This window comes from Phalangium opilio, unplaced genomic scaffold, assembly GCF_054372755.1.
Source record: "Phalangium opilio isolate 3A_F unplaced genomic scaffold, DU_Popi_V2 ptg000045l_1, whole genome shotgun sequence".
Lineage (NCBI taxonomy): Eukaryota > Metazoa > Arthropoda > Arachnida > Opiliones > Phalangiidae > Phalangium > Phalangium opilio.
This window is the reverse complement of record NW_028324168.1, coordinates 6,672,451-6,691,470: the sequence shown is the minus strand read 5'-3', so window position 1 is coordinate 6,691,470 and position 19,020 is coordinate 6,672,451. Positions and strand designations below refer to the sequence as shown.

General features: G+C 37.9%; 2 protein-coding genes across 6 annotated transcripts; one reads left to right on the top strand and one right to left on the bottom strand.

Annotated features, from left to right (window-relative positions):
* Positions 1–249: 249 nt before the first annotated feature.
* Positions 250–12,101, bottom strand: CngB (Cyclic nucleotide-gated ion channel subunit B). The gene is made up of 15 exons (XM_089838594.1): positions 11,895–12,101; positions 11,527–11,710; positions 9,763–9,964; positions 9,570–9,691; positions 9,112–9,491; positions 8,998–9,048; positions 8,845–8,931; positions 8,585–8,772; positions 8,359–8,500; positions 8,078–8,237; positions 7,603–7,784; positions 7,233–7,498; positions 3,616–3,748; positions 1,063–1,461; positions 250–785 (listed from the first exon to the last, which is right to left on the bottom strand). Exons 1-15 carry the CDS (start codon positions 12,099–12,101, stop codon positions 396–398), a joined length of 3,093 nt encoding a protein of 1,030 aa, XP_089694720.1. The 3' UTR covers positions 250–395.
* A 691-nt stretch (positions 12,102–12,792) lies between these two features.
* On the top strand, positions 12,793–17,198 carry LOC149677153 (RCC1 and BTB domain-containing protein 1-like). Of its 5 annotated transcripts, none has more exons than XM_089838134.1 (9): positions 12,793–12,941; positions 13,045–13,299; positions 13,368–13,609; positions 14,386–14,652; positions 14,869–15,011; positions 15,099–15,289; positions 16,051–16,231; positions 16,528–16,756; positions 16,871–17,198. In XM_089838134.1, exons 2-9 carry the CDS (start codon positions 13,056–13,058, stop codon positions 17,009–17,011), a joined length of 1,638 nt encoding a protein of 545 aa, XP_089694260.1. In that variant the 5' UTR covers positions 12,793–12,941; positions 13,045–13,055; the 3' UTR covers positions 17,012–17,198. The 5 variants fall into 5 exon arrangements, with proteins under 5 accessions (XP_089694260.1, XP_089694259.1, XP_089694258.1 ...); XM_089838133.1 differs by having other exon boundaries at positions 16,048–16,231; XM_089838132.1 differs by having other exon boundaries at positions 14,869–15,020.
* Positions 17,199–19,020: the final 1,822 nt, after the last annotated feature.

The window sequence follows — 19,020 nt, the reverse complement described above, 5'->3', positions numbered from 1 at the left end:
GTGCGCTAGCCTTAAATGAGCTACACGTGCCCTAACAGAAAGCCTACTAACAGGGGTGCGTCAAAATATAAGGATTTCTTATCGAGAGATTATGGTGCTTGCTTTTTACATTATTTAATCTCATTTAAGAAGAATTCTGACGCAATTTTGAATAAGGATTAATTTGAAGAGATACAGTGTTAGTAGGAAAATAAGTTATACAAATAAGTGTTAGTATATTGTTACGGTTTAATACATACATACCAAACACGATTCCAAGAATAAATATATTTGTTATTCTATAGTCCACTTTTAAGTAGTTTAATTACACATCCGAGAAAAAAACTATCTAGTAACTCTTACGTTAAACAAAAGTCTAATTTCTAATGCCTAATTTGTTTTGAAAAACATTTAAATTAAAAGGATATATCACTGATGAGACTGGACCTTCGACTTCCGAGTTGTACGTCATTGGGAAGAAAAGTCAAATTATCGTAACCCACCGTGGGCCAACTGGAAGCGCTACCCACTCTACGTTTCAGTCCAGTTTCCTCCTCGTCAACTTCCGGCGGTTGCAGTTGTTGTAGGTTATAATCGAGACTAGCTCGAGATGAGGAAGCTGGGCCACTTCCCTCTGCGGAACTAGAAGCCCAGGATGGTGAACGGCTTCGGAAGAAGGACCTCAAACTAATCAATGAAGAATTCAATGACCAGGGATGGTTGGTGCTTATTGGAATTTGTGCGTTTTCTGGTGCAATTTCAGCCATCTTTATTACAGCGTCTTGTAGAACGTCTTCGGGATTAACCTGTGATTGTTTGGAAGGAAGAATATATCTTAAATAAATTAAATTTTGGACTATAGTCTTTAAGCAGCTTGGACAGTAGGCAGGTTATCTCAATTGGTAGAAGTTGAGAGGAACATTTTAAAGGCGACACTTTTTGCCAGCACTTATTAGCAACACCCGAAATAGTAAGACAAACCTTATGCACCCCATGCGTGTAAATATAACGAAATAGGTGTTATGTACACATGTATACACGTCAAAAGCCAAAATATAGCAACATACAACAAGTTTCTCGAACCTCCTTCTCCCCATCTTCATTGTGAGCGGCAGCAACGTGCTCTGGGGTATCGTCTTGATTGGCCGTTGTCAGATCCAAAACGGTCATTTCCGCTCGCTTGTCTTCCTCCCGATGTTGTTTAACATCCGGCTTATCCCGGAAGTAAGTTCCGCTCGTAAAATCAGAGCCCTTTGCCGACGCATTCTTCTCCGAGCGTCTGTTCACCGCTTCCGACTCAGAGGAGGCTCGTACCGCCCTTTTCGAGAAGGTAACTGACACACCCAATAGAAGAGACTCTGCTTCGTCCGAGGTGGTGGTACCACCGGGACATAACGTTGTTTTCGAAGGAAGTTTAGTGTCGTACGGTACAGAGGCTGATCGACTCAATAGCTTGGCGCATTCGGAATCTTTTGGAACCAACTACAAAATATAAACGGGGGAAGAGACCCATAGTTATTGCTAAACTAATTGTTTTTAAGGTCGTAAACACTTGAGCTATAGAGTTGGGGGAAGATGGGACGGACGTAGTAGGCTGTAGCAAGTGCGAACGAAACCCTGTAGTTTTTCCAATATACCAGGAGGATAATATTATGCGCGCCCTTCCGAAAAAGAAATTACTATATCCTCCGGAAAAAAAGGAAGAGCAAGAATCTTTTCGTAACAGAGAAACATTTCCCAGCAGCGCCTAAAGATTCCTAGATTAAACCCTCTCCTCCGGTACCTCCATCTCCAACCCAACTTGGGTTTTCACGCAGCTTCTCATTCTCCCTATACTTGTATCCATCCAGAAGTATATAATACTTCTCTGATCCGGGAAAAGTGTACCAGCACAAAGCGGTTGGGTAAAGTAATTGTAACACGATTCTTCTATACCCAACATCAGATTAACATTTATTATAGCAAGGTTAATTACTAAAACCGAATCACATACGCTGTAGATAAATAGTTCCCTTGGCGCTTAACTATTTAAAGTGTTAGTGACATAATTTTCGTCACCCACAAACTTAAAATGCTAAAAAAATCCTTGAAAAATCTAGTTTATTATGATATTTTTACTTTTGTATTTGGTTTCGTAGAAATTTGTAAAATTGCAATCAAAGTTTAGTGTTTGGAAAGGCCTAGTTAAAATTTTGTTTCGCTTAATGACGTAGTAAGGAGAAACTTTCACTCTAGATGTCGCTCACGTGACGCCTATAAGTGTCTCAGCGCCGCGTTAAGCCTATTTTATTCAGATTCGCGCGGCATTAGTAGACTCGGGAGTCTCGGGCGCGCGCGCTTGGCTTTTCCGCGAGATGCCGTGAGTGACGTAGCAAGGAGAAAACCCGCCAAAAATCTTCTCCGCAAATTTGCTTTTGCCCCCCCAAATTTCAAGTTTTCAAAGTGTTTTTTCTGTGTTTTCCTTCATATTTAAATATTAATCAAGCATATTTTTGGAATCAGAAGAGTTTAAACTCTCAAAAAAGTAAGGTTTTCTTTAGATTTGAGATAATTTTTAAATCACGTCGCTATTCCTTTAACTATAAGGCGCACGCGCTTGTTTAATTTTTGCCCCACCTCAAGACAATCAAGGTTTGTGGGTTGATTGCTGAGGAATTAGTACAAGATAAACAGTTACAGAATTCACCCTAGCACTTTGCGATGTCCATCGCCACGCACAAGCGCTCTCAGCTCCTGTGGCTGTAATTGTACAACTTTGTAATCGAAGTATGAGCACTAATAAATTAAATTAACAATAATAATAACTAATCTGAAGTGTGATGAGCGGAGATTAAACAAAAAGGGCTACCTCGCCAGGGAAGACTCATGTTACATAACTAAACAGCATTAAGAGGATTCAGAGTGTCACACTTCTTCAATTATCCCCTTCCGTTGTATCCTATCTATCCATCCTAAAAACTAACTCCCGTCAGTGACTCTCTGGCCCGAGAAAGAGAGGTAATCGATTATATATATATTTTTTTCTCCCTGAAGAATACCATGAATGGGAAGACAAAAAAGAAGTTTTTTTAGGGTCCTATTTTTGAAAAAGTAACCCAATACCAGAGGCTCGGAAGTATTTCTCATCCCGAATGCGCTGTAGTTTTTAATTTAAAACTTTTTCGCTTCTTTGAATATCCTAAAGGGACTTTTTGCGAATGAATGAAGGGGGTGGTGAAAGTTTTTAAAAGCATTTTTTGTTTGAGCAAAAGGAAAACCGTTGGCATAAACTATTTCATGATTCAGAAATTTTTCAAAAATATTCCCTAGCTGACTTACGAGTTGCGTCATGCGTGCAACAAAATTCGTTGCTAAGCCTAATTCAAACTCTCTTAATAATTTCCTCAATTTCTAAATAAAATTATTTATAGCAAAATTATGGACTAATTAAAATCAATCCGATTCAAACAGTTGCGGCGGCTCATTAGAACCCATTAAGTCTAATTTCTCAAAATAATTAAACTAAAAGCTTTTTAGGCATAATTTCTCAAATCATTCTCTAAATCCTCTTAGCCTAACTTCTTAAATCATTCATTAAAATTTGCTAAGCCTAATCTAAGTAAGAAATTGATAAAATAAATAATAATAAAAACTTACCCTCATTACTGTTCTTATGAGTTTGGGTGTAGGTGGTCTCTTATTCTTGTCCGTTATAACTGGCTGGACATGAATTGAATTTTTCTTAACTTTAGAAGCATCTGCTCTTGCTTTATTATTTTGAATTAAGCACCTTTAAAAAAAAATAAACCAAATTGCGCAATTAATCATAGGAGAAAATTAAGTTCATCATATTTGGATGAATCCCGAAAAAGTACGGGTTATTTTCTCCTACACCCAAAGCTAAAGTTGCTTCAAAAAGGTTTTATTTTTTTAACCTTTAATATTAATGGTGTTATCCAAGCATTTTGTCGTGGTTTCTAACATTATGAGTTAAGGCTAAAATATGGGAGCTGCCATCACGGACTTGAATTTATGTTCTTATCTACTAAATATATTAGGCCTAATGTATTTCCGGACAACTAACCCCAATAAAAAGGACCCAAAAAGAGATACATTTGTTACGAAAATATTCTTCGAGGTAAGTTTTGTAAGGAAGGATTGATACCATTTACAACAGGAGGAGATCAGGCTACTTGGTAGTACTGCACTTTGTACGCCAAGTACCCCCCCTGGCCTCCTGCCCTGCAGTGTAAATGGTACCAATCATCCTAGTTCAAAACCTATCTATTAATTTCTAAGATGCGTTTTAGAAAAATAATAAAATTCGCCTAAGAAAACCACTCCGAGAAATTGTAAATTATTTGAAGACCTTTACCTATTTTACATATTAGAAGCCATAACTCCAATAACTCATGAACAAAAGGGCATTATCTATTTTCCCAAAATAGGCCAAGATTTAAAATAATATCCGTACGAAAATAATAATAATAATAATAAAATGTCATCTGAATTTTTTTTTTTTTTCAGTATTTTTAAAGCATCATAAACACCATGATAAATCAGAATATATATTCAATGGAAAGAGAACTATTCATCGATTGGTTCCAATAAAAATGACATAATAGTAACGACATTATAGACTATAGAATTATATCGGAAAAAGGGTCCACCAACCCGACGATGTTTCCAAAATACTTGGACCGTCAAATAAACTGGTCGTAACAATCCTGTTTTTGTCCCTTAAGTTACTTCCTTTATACGTGTTATGATACATACATATACGCATGCCATCAACCATTACAATGAAGTACATATTAAGAAGTACTTAACATGGTTTCCAACCCTAGCATAAGACAGAAAGAGCCCCTAGTTCTATGGTAGATAAATTTATATTTCCAAAATCCGAAACACCCAAACTTTAAGTCTCATATTCAACTGATTCACTTCAACGAATCAACTTCGAATAACGTAAGACGTTTTACGTTTCTTTTAGTGGGGCACCAGAATTTCTGGCAATGTTCCAAATGGTCGCCATTAAAAGAGGAGGGAAAACAAGACTACGTGAAAGGGTTTTTTCCCGCTCTTTCTTACCACACTTGGAAGTGATGACAATGAGCGAAATCCTTTTGCAAAAGAGGTGCAAAAAGAGAGCCTAGAAGAGGCAATGGGCCCTCTCACGAAAAACACTTAATCAAAAAAGGCCCTGACGATCATTACAAAAACTCAACCAAGGCCACCAGCCAACCTGCCAACGCCTCGTGGGGTCCTTACCTAATACAGCCGTATTGCGCAATACAGTCAACTCTACTAGTCCGCTAGTATTAATAGAATTCTAGTAAGGTGTTAGGTTTGGTTCAATAGACTTTTGCGGTTGGTACAGGCAACTACTACATCACATCACATCACCTCGGTGATGGGGGCTGGAAAATCTATTTTTTCTTTGGTCATACCAGAGTTTTTACCGCGTTTTTCACAGCCAAAATTGAATACCAGGGCGAAGTATACTATACATATATATGGGGCATACTTGCTATCTCGTCGGAAACTAGTGTATGAGATCTTATCTTAATACAGTGTGATAAATGTCTGTTATTTTCAGGGTGGTGTATTTCAATTTGCGAAAAATATAGTCTATTTCGCTATTTTGGACTTTATATAGTTTATGGCCTAACCAGATTTTCTTAAAGTGACGTAGGGATTTAAGTAATTGACGGAAAAAAGAGTTTAACTTAATTAAAACTGATATTAATAAAAAATAAATTGGTAAAAAATAATACTGGTGTTCAAACTACTGCATAGGTTTGCTTAAATTATTGGTCTAATTACGTATTAAAAATTGTTCAATATAGGCCTATTAATATGTCAAACAAATATTTAAAAGAAAAATCAATAATATCAATAGCTTAATTTAATTCACCTAAAGCATCAATGGCTACACTAAGGAAATAATAGAATCACTGAAAAGATTCTATTCCTTTAACAGTGCGAACGCGACCACGGTATCTCCACCACCTCGAGTCGAGTCTTTATAAAAACGGGTCTAGCTGCTAAGGCTGGCTAGTATCCATATAGGAGAGACGCACCGAAATAAAACGGAAACAAGAAAAGAAGATCTTTTTCCTCGGCGCGCAGTTCTTCCTTCTCTTTCCTTCCAATTCCTCCTAAACCTCCTTTTTTTCTCACTCACTCTCTTCTAGAATTTTCCCGCCAAAGTTTCGCTTCAAAGCTTTTGGATTGTGAGCACGGGGGAGGGGGGGAGAAGGGGGAATGCAATCACCCCCACAAGCGAGCGTCATCTTTAGGTTTTCCTAGAGACCTACCGGTAGAGTTTCTCCTTTCCTCTCTCTCTCTCTCTCTCTCTCTCAAAAAAAGAGAGAGATATATTCCGAAACACACACACAGACACCGAAAAGAAGAATTGATAGACAAGACGACGCCAAAACCGATCAGACTCTATAACAGTTAACGCTAAAAAGAGCAGGCAGGGGGGAGATGGGCAAGGGGGGGGGGTTCGGCTATTTATTCGCCTGACCATTTCCGCGGCTATTTACCGCGGATAGAGTAAATAAAATAAAATACATTCAGTTTCTTTACTGAAATTGAAGTTTCTTTAAAGTTAAAGTTGATGTTTATTGCTTATGATTTGTGTAGAATTCTTTCAAACTTGATATCTTCCCCCAACTTAAAGTATCAAATAGCAAGATTAATATTAGGGGTTTAAAAACGTAATGTATGTCCTCCAGGCGCCCCTAAATGTGCTTTACCTGATTGGTGTTCAAGGGGAAAGCGCGCATTTAGGGGCAAACTACCCCATATATTTTTAACGAGCCCCTGTAAGCTGTTTATCCCGCATTGCACTAATTGGTTTAAAGTGTTTTTAAATATAATTAAGAGTAATTACGAATAGGTTAAACAGTTTCAATTAAATGTCTTCCAAAAAAATCAAAGTCCTAAATATACGTGTGTTCAATGTAATGTAAATGTGCTTTACCTTAGTGGTGTTTAAGGGGAAAGCGCCCATTTAGGGGCAAACTACCCCATATATTTTCAACGCGCCCCTGTAGAATGTTTATCCCGCATTGCACTATTTGTTTTTAAATTCATTTTAAATATAATTAAGAGTAATTACGAATAGGTTAAACAGTTACAATCTTCTAAAAAATCAAAGTCCTAAATATAAGCGTGTTCAACGTAATGTACGACACCCACAATGTACTTACCAGTACTTGTTGTTGGTAAAGAACAGTGCAGATAAAAAATAAAGATTATCTTACTTTGCTTTTCTTTTAAGAATGGCTTCCGCTTCGGGATAGGTCTTGAGGGCTTCCCAGAGGTCATCTTTGGACAAGACGAACAAATTGGAGTATCCTTTGGAACGAACATCAGCCGTCCTTCTCGTGTACCCGTCCAATCCCAAGAGACTAATCTCGCCAAAGACACTGCCTTCCTTCAGAGTGGCCAAGACCAGGTCATTGTTTTCCCCGCCAACTACCTCCACCTGTCCGTTATTCACGATGTACATCTCCTTACCGATCTCACCCTTTTTTTTAAAAAAAAGAAACGAAAATAAACGTCGTACAAGTGCCCTGATCTATTTTCATTTGGTGTTAAGTCTAAAAATACCGTAAAAACAAACAAACTCACCTTCTTACAGATGTATCCTTGAGGTAGAAAAAGCACAGGCTTAATTTTATGGACCAAATCACGGAGAAAAGATCGGTCGCAATCTTTAAAGATTTGGACTTTGGCTAAAGTGTTGTAATGGACACTGATGGCCACGTCCGTTTTCATTTTTATTGGTAGCGAATCCAAAATATGCGCCTCGTCTGTTAAGATTATTGTAACGCACGTGACCTTATTCACGATGCATGAGCCAAGGCTTAATGCGCTTTTTCTAACTAACAAAGCCCGGAGAAAATAATACATCGTCTGCTTCAGAGTAGAAACGTTTTTGAAGCTGACGACGCATCATTTTTAACCGGATTTGTTAGTTAGAAAAAGGTTCCTTAAGCCTTGGCGCGCGCATCGGGAATAAATAAGGTAGTTTCCGCTGCAATTACCATAAAACCAATTCCCCCAAAGCCCATTTAAAAATAAAACCGTTGAAAATGCGACTTACTGAACGTTTTTTGTTGTTCCCAAGTATGATTCAACCACAGTCGAACTCTCCTTTGCAAGTCTTCGGGCAAATCAAGATTACGAAGATATCTGACGCTTTGATCCATTAACTGTCTATACTGGTTCTTACTTTGAGTCGCGGTGGCCACGATATCCCTAATCTAGCGATTTTAAAACAGGCCCCGTATCAGAATTCAACCCACCCCCAAACTTAACAGAGTTCGCACTTGAGAATAAATCGATTTTTTTTCCCCCGAAACATTCAACAAAATAAATACTTACTTGTCCAATAAGGAATGCGAATACGAAGACACCCATTAACCAACTAATGGTCATAAAACCGTATTCGCGGTCATTTAACGGTCTAGGATTTCGACCAATTGAGGTCGCCGTTTTAGTAGCGAAGTAAAAACATCGAATGTATCTGAGCAGAAACCGAGATCGATAATCAATATTTTCTTAACGATTAAGCGAGAAATTGCGTACAAACTTCGTAACCGCAACTTACGCGTTTCCAACACCGTTATAAACCCAAGTATTAGTCCCAATGCCCTCGTAAGTTGACATGGCGTAATAGGCGCATGAATTAGCGTGGATTAAAAACATCATGTAAAGCAAAGTATGGATAATTCGGATAACAAACGGAGTTTTGGCCACAGCGTCGACGCGTTGGAAAAATTCCCAAAATGTTTGAATCTTTCGTGATTAAAAGGTTATTATTGTACACATTAATTAAAAACAAAACAACACTTCATTCAATTAACTGACTTTTAATAGTCGAGGAAATCGCAATATGGGTTTAACTCCAACGACAAAATAAAGCAGGTCCAATGGTAGAAGCGACAAAACGTCCATCTATAAGGGTCATTGAATTTAAGCCTAACTAAATTCGCCTACGCTATTTCATTTAAGTGCGCCTACTTTAAAAATGGGTTGTTTCACGTAATATCTAGTTGTTTTAGGCAATTCTTCCTGCGATATTTATGTTTCAAATTGTTTAACAAGTCTTGAAGACTTGAAGGCTTATTTACTTACCATCCATAGTCCATTTTCCAAGTACCGAATTCTAACTTTGATATAAATTACATCCAACAAGTAGATGAAGTCGCAAAAATAATCGGCTGCCATGAAATAGGGTCTCGTTTCGTCAGTTTCATAAGGAAAAACGGACCTCAACAATATAAACCATGCATTGTACGAATAACAAAGCGCAACTAGGAACAGCCAGGATATGTAACATCGACTCTGAGGATCCAAGACTTTCGGACAAAACGGTAACTTGAAACGACCAATTTGAATGAAGCCACAACCCTTGCTGCTTTGTTCTTCGTGGTCAGCTTCGGACCCTGGATGAATCAAGGATTCCAAACGAGGGCGTCCATCTGGTTGCTCTTCATCGTTGTCAGGGGGCGGAGCTTAAATTTTCAACGTTTGGAATTCGCGTTTAGATTTGAGGTCAGCTAGGGGTCAAGAAGAAATATTTGAAAACTTACAAGGAGAAGGTGTAGGGGGTTGGGCTATCCTGCTTTTGACGCTCTGAGCCCGATTGGCGAACGCCTCGACCAGGGCTTGAATCTTTCGCGCCACGAGTGATCCTCGACCTCCCACCGTAACCCTTTGACATTACAGTTAGGCTTAGCAAATTAATTTGGTAATTGACAAGGGGTACGATAGTTTAGGGTTTACCAGGAGTCAGTGTCTCGCGTAGAGACGTCAACTAGTTCGGCGTTAAGCGAGTCTGGAGTGTTAGTCGCAGATGGTGGTAGATGAACACTGATAGTTGGTACACGAGCTGGTGGACTCCGAAAGAAGAAAGTTGAATTTGATTTTTTAGTTTGACAAACGGTCGATTTCTCGGGTAAGGATTTGTTAGGCGATGCTTCAAAACCTATTAACAAATAATTTGGATCCATAAGATCCAATCACGCATTTGTTTATTCAAGAAAAACTGTCATAAAAACACGACGCGAGGTATGGTAATGTCTTTCCCTGTTTCAAAGGTAACGTGGACGTCATTAGACCTACTGTCTTTAAGGCAAATGCAAGCGAGTAAACTGTCAAACATTTAAACCCACAAAACATATCCAGATAAGATAAAAAATAATGTAGAGGTTTATTGTTGGTAACCCCGGGGTTCAATTCAATATGTTCATTAAACCAAACCCACGTGACTTGTACGCCTATTATCCCAGATGGAGCTACAAAATAAAGACCGAATCAGTCGATATATCCGCAGCCTTATGGTACTTTAACGAGACTAAATTGAGCTTAAGATGCAATGGAATATAACATAAAAAAGGTAAAAATATAAAGCGAGATATCATTCTCATTCTCACCGAAAAACTTCAAGATACGTATTCTGAATAACTGGACAGTTGACGCGGCGTAGGTCGCGTGTAGGCCCCCTCTCTGGCTGCACATTTCGGGTGGGTCAAGACCCAAATAAGATAACCTAACGCGAATGATGATGACCTTTTAATGAACCTTAAAAGGCGTAGTAAGGTTACATCGCGTCGCCGCTACGATGGAGTGATGCTCGATCGACCGTTCCCGAGCAGTTTTTGGATGGATCATCTAGTATACCAGCCAGTTTCAACAAGGAAGAGAAAGAGACCGAATGTTCTCTCCCCGAAATTTTCACATCCTCCTACATGTACATTTTACGACAAGTTAACTTTGTAGCGGTTGGGAAACATATATAGAGCTTTTTTCCCCCAAGGACTATCCGAGAATGATTGTGAGGTTAAAAGTTGAACTAATGAATGTTAGAAAAAAAATGCAGTTCAAAAAGGGTTATTTTTTGACGGTAACAATGCGTGGGTTAATTGAACAACATATTCCAATCAAAATATTGCCAAAAAGCAACTTTCCCAGCAACTTCTTGCAATATAAATAATTCAAAAAGCGTAAAAGAACACTTCCCTTGAAACGGAAATATAAAATAGGCCTAAAGCGATATCACGACTTTCCGGGAAATTACAATGAAATTTTATCTATCAAACCAGCCTAAATAGTTTCCCCGGTCTCTTTCTCTAACTTATTACCAAGTTAAGTTGGTATAACGCGTCGGGATCATCGTATCTACATTTAGGAACGTGCGGAAAGGAAGCTTTCCTCGTCCTTGCTTTCCTTTCCTTCCTCTATTGAATTTAGCGCATGCGCTTCAGCTCGTATATAGGGGATATTTAATCGACTTTTTCTCGTTTAACAGTAACGCTTTTACCGCCCTTAACGTAACGTAACTTATTCTTCGATCGAATTAAAATTAAACGAAATTAAATGGAAATAAGTTAACACAATCCCACTTCTTTGAAAACAATATTTAAAAAAAAAATATTAAGCACAATAGTCTTAAATAACACAAATATGATTAAAATAATATTAAATACGCGTAAAAACATCAAAAAATGCAATAAAAGTGACAAATAAATTCCAAAAACATTAACTTACATATTTCATCGTCATCTTCAAAAGCCAGATTATCGTTTCCCGCTTTAACAAAATACTCGGCTCTATTTGCCAACAAAGCGTTGACCAATTCGTCACTAAAATCAGGTGAATGCGACGTTTCACCTTCCTCAATATCTGTTTCACTTCTCCAAGGCAATTCAGTGACGGGCCAAATATCGTTATCCTAAAAAAAACAACCCAGATTCAATAAAACCAGCATACAAATACCCTCATAAGGTACTATACGCCTAAACAATATATAATTATAAATAAACTACCCTCATGTAAATATTTGGCGGGGTAAAAGAGAATTAGTGGAGGGTGTACGGTCTCAAAAACAATGGGAGATTTTAATAATCTGAAAATACCTGCTCATCTTCGAAAGGTACGTGATCGGGTATACTCGGATGACGCGAGCTACAAAACCTTTTCAAAATACTCCTAGTTTGAATCCTATTTAGTTTATTTTCATCAACAGAATTTGACCTGTTGCAACGCGAATTATAATAAACTTTATTGGCAGGAGAAGCTAACTCCGATAGTTCCACCACGTTTAAGCGACTAGGAGCGGACATGGCTTCTATACGACTAAACAATTTCAATTAAACGTAGTAGACGGGTTTGAAAAAAAAAAAAACTTCCCGCCTCGGTACAAGTTGTATACAACTCGATTTTTGCTCCAGAAGCAGTTTCGACTGTCTACTGTAAGGGTTATTCTTCTCTATAGTTTGAGGGCTCTCTCTTTCTCTCTTGTTGGGCGTCTTGGTTACCTTGGTTACGGGAGAACCCGGTGATTACCGCTAAATTTAGTTTAAGGAGAAAGAGGTAGGTCGGTATACCGAGAATATGACAAGGTATCACGAGATGTAATTGAATGGCTAGCTAGCTAGCTAGCCGCTTTTAATAACAAAATGTCTTTATCAATGTATATAGACGATTAAATCGATAAGTTCATGGCAGAAACCGGTTAAAACTGACCCAATTTGGATTAAGATGGCTTATTGTAAGCCTATATTATTTTTATTATAAATTTAATGTCACAGGAAATCATGGATGGTTAATAAAACCCAAACTAAAGGCTTATGGAATATTTTTACACTTTAGCCTTGAACTTTTACGCTTTAATTAATAAATAATATTTTATTACACATTAAACGCCACAACTGAGGTAAACCACGGCCATGGAATTACAGCTTTTAAAAATTTGGCGCCAAATGTTGCATCTTTCGCGCCTTTTTACCGCCCTCTAGCGGTAGTAAAATATCGCGACGCTCGTAGTACTTGGCCCGGGTTTGTTTACATTTCGACATCTGTCAAATTCGACTCGACCGAATCCGCAACATCGAATTTAATTGGTGTTATATTTAAAATCTAGAGTTAACTTAATTAAGCCCACATTTCGCTACATTTACCAGGTAATCTTAACCTAATTTTTGCCTTATCTTCAGTCTTTGCTAAGGACTAATAAAAAAAAAAATCAATGATAAGAACATTGATTAGATTTTATTATTGATTCAGTGGCCATAAAAATGGCTGAAGCTTGCAGTCGATCTTTATGGGACTTCAGTAATACCGCTGATATAAATAAATGGCTCATTTTCATAATATTAGACCCGGATTTTATAAGTAGCGTCAAAATCTGTGTTGTTTTTGGAAGCTCCGGTAATGAAGCCATTGTTGTCACCAAAGACGATGATGTTTATGCCTTTGGTTCCAACTGCAGTGGTTGTTTGGGATTAGGGGATTCTCACGGAAATTTAGAGCCCAGAAAGGGTAAGATATCTATTTGAAAATGTCCCATAATATACCTTCCTAATTTCAAATTAATAATTACATAACAGTTGACGCTTTATGTCAGAAGAAAATCAAGAGTTTTGCTTATGGTAGTGGACCTCACGTTTTGGCTATAACGGAAAACGGAGAATTATATAGTTGGGGACATAATGGATATTGCCAATTAGGGAATGGAAACACTAATCAGGGTCTAACACCTGGTTTAATATCGTCAGAATTTTTATCAAGGAAAGTTGTGGAGGTTGCTTGTGGTAGCCATCATTCCATGGCTCTAACAATAGATGGGGAGGTACATTCACTAAAGGGGTGTGGTTTAAATAAATCAGTGGTGTGCGAGTCTCGTTTTTTCGGTTTCGAGCCGAGTCCGAGTATCAAAAAAATTTCTTATCTTGAGTATCGAGCCGAGTATTGAAAAGTCTTTCGAGTATCAAGTATTTAGATTAGGTGAAATTTTAGTTTCGAGTATTTATCGAGTCCCAAATATTTACTTGTCGAGTATTTATCGAGTAAATTTCTTAACTTCCTAGAAAATAACACTTATGTTCGAACACTAATTACAAGTTTATAAGATTGTTAATTTGTTAGTGATCAATTAAACTTTAAACGGGTTATTTTAAAAACAAATGCTCACTTTTCAAAAGGAAATTCACTTTATAGAGCTATCTCAGTTGTAGCGTCAATGCCTTGGTTAAACGTCATAGGCTTAGGTGTGGCAGTGGGCGGCCATGTTTGGTACCGCTTTGCTTCTATGGGATGGGCAAATAGCATTTCTGACGTCACACTAAGACTTCTAAGATATCTCTATTCATTATCAAGGAATATTTTTAGCGAACATCGTCTGCTAAAGTTATAAGCCTTGGATTCGAGTATTTATCCAAGTATTTAAGGAGCTGAAAAGCTACTCGAAACTTTCTCGAGTATTTCAATATATTGTTATCGAGTATCGAGTCGAGTACTCGGCTCGATACTCGAGTTGAGTACTCGAACTTAACGAGTACTCGCACACCACTGGGTTTAATACTTAATCTTCATGAAATTAAAGAGTTTAAAAACAAAAAATTTAAGGTATTTGCATGGGGTCAAAATAACTGTGGTCAAGTTGGTTCAGGTTCAACCACAAATCAACCGGCACCACGTAAAGTAACTGGAGGAATTGGTAGTAGAAAAGTTGTGGCCATTTCATGTGGTCAAACGTCTTCCATGGCAGTACTTGATAATGGTGAAGTTTACGGTTGGGGGTACAATGGAAATGGACAATTGGGATTAGGGAATAATGTAAATCAAGCCAATCCCAATAGAGTAGCTAATCTACAAGGGACTGTTATTGTTAAAGTATGTTTTAACGGAGACCTATAGAGCTATCTCAGAAGCTTTTGTGTGACGTCACCCATGCTATTTGCCCATAGAACCAAAGTGGTACCAAACATGGCCGCCCACTGGCAAAGCTAAGCCCGTCACGTTTTACCTAGGCACTGACGTCACAACTGAGATAGCTCTATTGATAAATAAAAATATTAGTTTTAAATAGTTTAAATTATATATAATTAGGTTGTTTGTGGTTATGCCCATACACTGGCTCTATCAGATGAAGGGGTTCTTTATGCTTGGGGGGCGAATTCTTACGGACAACTTGGAATTGGGAATAAAGCAAATCAGGTTTCACCCGTTAAGATTGCCCCTGAAATTGGAAGGTACATGAAGTAATTGACTAAAAATCTTCGCGGTAATCTAAGGGGGTTTAAAAAAGGCGGTTGTTAATGTAATTTAATTAATTTTAGGGTCATTGAAATAGCTGCATCTCATTATAATCACATTTCAGCGGCTTTAACACAAAGTTCTAAAGTATTTATGTGGGGTCAATGTAGGGGACAATCGGTTACGTCTCCTAATGAGACTCCTTTTCACTCCCTACACGATGTTTTCGCGTGTTTCGCGTCCCCTACTGTGACTTGGAAACCAATGGAATTGGGTAAATTACCCCATGTTATTAAAGGGAAACTTAGTTCAGGCAACATAACATTATACCTTAAAAGAATGGCCTTTCTCTAAATAATAAATGATCTCTTATTACAAAATAATTAGCATTTAATTAGTATTAAAAAGTGGACTACTGCGCCGCCATTTCCTTTGTGACGTCAGAACCCTTACCCCTACGTGATTGGTTGAATTCTCACAGGCTGATACGCAGGCTGGGAAATAGCACACTTCCTCTGGTCCAAAACCAGTTTATTAATTGCTTGGACCAATCCACCTCTGCTTGGACTAGTTTTTTAATTCAAGAAGTGGGGGTTACTGGTCCTCGGGACCAGTTTATTAATTGCAAATCTATTGGAGAGCAAAGGCTGGGACCAGTCCGGAGACCAGTAAATGATTTCAGACACTAGGGGGTCACTGGTCCAAAGGACTAGTTTAAAAAATATCCTTATTTCCCAGCCTGGCTGATAGAGGTAAGGTAAGGCATGGGAGGGCATAGCCCACTCGATCACGCACCCAGTAAAAAAAAATGGCGGTTGGCACAGTAGTCCTCGTTTTTAAGACTAATTCAAAATGCTAATTATTTTGTAATAAGATATAGGCCTATTTAATTCCTTTTATATTTAGAAAAAGGCCGTTCTTTTAAGGTATAATGTTATGTTACCTGAACTTTGGTGCAACTTTTGATGTAAAAATCATTTTAACAATAACAATAACAATAACAAAAAAATTCATATTTCCAATCTTAAAAAGCAGATGTGGAAAGAGCAATTCGCGTTTACGACAGTTTAAAATCCGCATTTGATGATAATGCAACTAGTGACTTAAAATTTTGCATCGATGGCAAACTAATCTACGTTCATAAAGCAATTTTAAAAATCCGTTGTCAGCATTTCAGCTCTATGTTTCAATCTCATTGGGAAGAAGATGAGAAAGAGTTAGACCTAATTAAAATTATTATTAATTAATTTAACTAAATTGGCCATATGTCTAATGAGCGCCACTAGCGGATGGTCTGAAAACTACTCCCATAGAGTCTAGGTATATTTAAGCGGGTTTGCAGAATTTCCGTCAGATGGCGCGGCGTTCGAGCCACCTGGCTATGATTCTGCAAACCCTCTTAAATATACCTAGACTCTATGGGAGTAGTTCTCAGACCATCCGCTAGTGGCGCTGATTAGACATATGGCCAATTAAACAATTAAATTAAAAGTTTAAAAACTTAATTTGCAGTACTTTAGAGATCACCCAATTTTCCTACTCAGTTTACCGAGCATTTCTGTACTTCCTATACACTGATGAAGTTGACGTTCCTCCTGAAGACGCAATTGAGCTTTTAGACTTGGCTAATTCTTATTGCGAGAACCAATTAAAACGTCAATGCGAACGTATCATAAAAAACGGGATTAAAGTTGAAAATGTTGCCAAACTTTACTCTGCCGCTATAAATTTTGAAGCTAAGGTCATTCATTATTTGATTTCATATTATATTAATCTAATTAATAAATAATATTAATATTAATATTAATATTAATATTAATATTAATAAATATACTAATAATATATATTTAAAAAGGAATTGGAAGAATTCTGTTTTCGTTTTGCCCTGAATCATTTAACAGCCGTCGCCCAAACTCAGGCATTTCATGGATTAGATGAAATGACACTTAAAAATTTCATAACAAAAGCAGCTCTAAATGGGGCCTTTAAGTATTAAATTATATATATATATTATTTTTTTGTTATATTTAAAAAATATGTATCGAACAAAATAAAATTTAATTTCTTTCTTTGGTTGTAAATAATGAAATGGGAAGTTCCTAATACTAAAAAAAAAATTGTTATGCAATGTTTTAAAATTAATTTGTGATTCTAATAATAAAAAAAAAAATGTTTCTTTCCAATTTTGTGTGGAGTTTGTTTTTTTTTGAAGGAATTCTGAGGGGTTTTTTAGACTCTGGGAAGTGTTAAATTTTAGGGTTTAGTAGCGTCTGCTAAACTGAACTTCTTACCCAGACGGGATTGGTTGAATTGTGACAGGCAGTCTGGGAAATAAGGATATTTTTTAAACTAGTCCTTAGGACCAGCGACCCCCTGTCGTCCTAAATAATAAACTGGTCTCTGGACTGGTCCCCGCCTTTGTTCTCCTATATTTGCAATTAATAAACTGGTCCCGAGGACCAGTAACCCCCAGTTTTTGAATTAAAAAACTAGTCCAGGCAATTAATAAACTGGTTTTGGACCAGAGGAAGTGTGCTATTTCCCAGACTGAGACGCAGGCTAGGAAATAAGACAGGTTTACAGGTCAAAAACCAGTTTATTAATAGCTTGGACCACTATTTTTTATTCAAAACGCGAGGGTCACTGGTCCCAATGACTAGTTTATTAATTCCTACTTTTATTAAAAATTGATATGAGATTGGGGACCTCTTTAATTATTTTCATTTTAACATAAATTTCGACTCCAGGAATCCAGTTGTGTATACAACCCTAAGCCGAGAGAGATATTTTTAGAAGAGAGAACGACCACAAGTCCTGGGACCAGTAGAAAAATAAATTGGGGAAGGGTCACTGGTCCCGGGACCAGTTTCATATTTAAAGGGGCTAACCGGACCTCTCCCGAGGCAGTCTGCCTTTAGGGACGGGGGAAAACACTCAGCTTTTTGGCCATAAGGAGTGGCGCCACTGTCGCGGCGGGGGGCTAGGCATTATGCTTCCCAACAGTTTGACCCCGCAAGCCTCCGGTGGCGCCCTTTAAGACATCAGGGGTCACTGGTCCGGAGGACTAGTTCAGAAATAAACCTTATTTCCAAGCCTGGCTGAGAGAGGTATTGAGGTAAGAGGTTCGGGGTAGCAGACGCCCCTAAAGCAATGGCGCAGTAGTCCTCGATTTTAAGCCCAATTAAACGTTAATTATTTTGTAATTAGTGGTCCTTTGTTACCTCAACATTTCCGTTAAGGGTTTATTTAAGTCATGATTAGTTTCGTTTATACGTCATCAAAACGTGTTTTCTTTTCAAAAAGAAAAAAAGTTCTTCAACCAATTGTGTAAACTTTTAAAATTAAGAAGTAGGCCTACGTATCTCATGATCTGCCCCTGGGTTTTTATCACCTTGTTATCCAGAAGCTATTGATTGAAAACGTTTGATGTCTCTCTACCCCTAATCGAGTCTCTCCTTTGGCAGACACAAAAGAACGCCCAGATGAAGTGAACGGAAAAGGGGTGTTTTGGGGTAGTTTGTAAGAAGAGATACTCCTATGTCAAGTACCACCAATAACCCTTTCCTTCCTGGCAAATTCTCCTTGGAAATTTTTTTTTTTTTAAAAAAAGAAAACTAGCAAAAGTTCAAAATGATAAAACGCCCCGAGGTCTTTCAGTTAAAAGGGTTATGGAAGGGGGGGGGGAAGAAGGGGGGAATTTCTTTTCCTAAACGAATTTGTCATATCTGTAAAAGTGTAGTAGGGCCTAGCTGCCTAAAAGAAGTACCGGTATAGGCCATGATGGTAGTGGTAAAAAAATAAAGAAAAAACAAGGGGGGGGGGAGGAACCGGCCTAGAAAACTTTTCTTTCTTTCTTCCTACGTTGGATCTCTCTCCTGGCGCTTCTACCATACGAAGAAGGATTTGTAGGTGAGCGAGTTGAGGAAAATATGGGACCTTATGTCCTGAATACTGACTACTGGCCCAAGAACAGTGTTGGAGCTGCGCTGTCGAAACACCCTTGCT

Coding starts and splice junctions, on each gene's coding strand:
- CngB (XM_089838594.1), bottom strand. CDS start 12,101: ATGTCCGCTCCTAGTCGCTTAAACGTGGTGGAACTATCGGAGTTAGCT. Junction 9,492..9,569: donor ACCCCCTACACCTTCTCCTT/GTAAGTTTTCAA, acceptor TGAAAATTTAAG/CTCCGCCCCCTGACAACGAT. Junction 1,462..3,615: donor TCATAAGAACAGTAATGAGG/GTAAGTTTTTAT, acceptor TATATTTTGTAG/TTGGTTCCAAAAGATTCCGA.
- LOC149677153 (XM_089838130.1), top strand. CDS start 13,056: ATGGCTGAAGCTTGCAGTCGATCTTTATGGGACTTCAGTAATACCGCT. Junction 16,232..16,527: donor TGGGAAGAAGATGAGAAAGA/GTTAGACCTAAT, acceptor CTTAATTTGCAG/TACTTTAGAGATCACCCAAT. Junction 16,757..16,870: donor CTATAAATTTTGAAGCTAAG/GTCATTCATTAT, acceptor ATATTTAAAAAG/GAATTGGAAGAATTCTGTTT.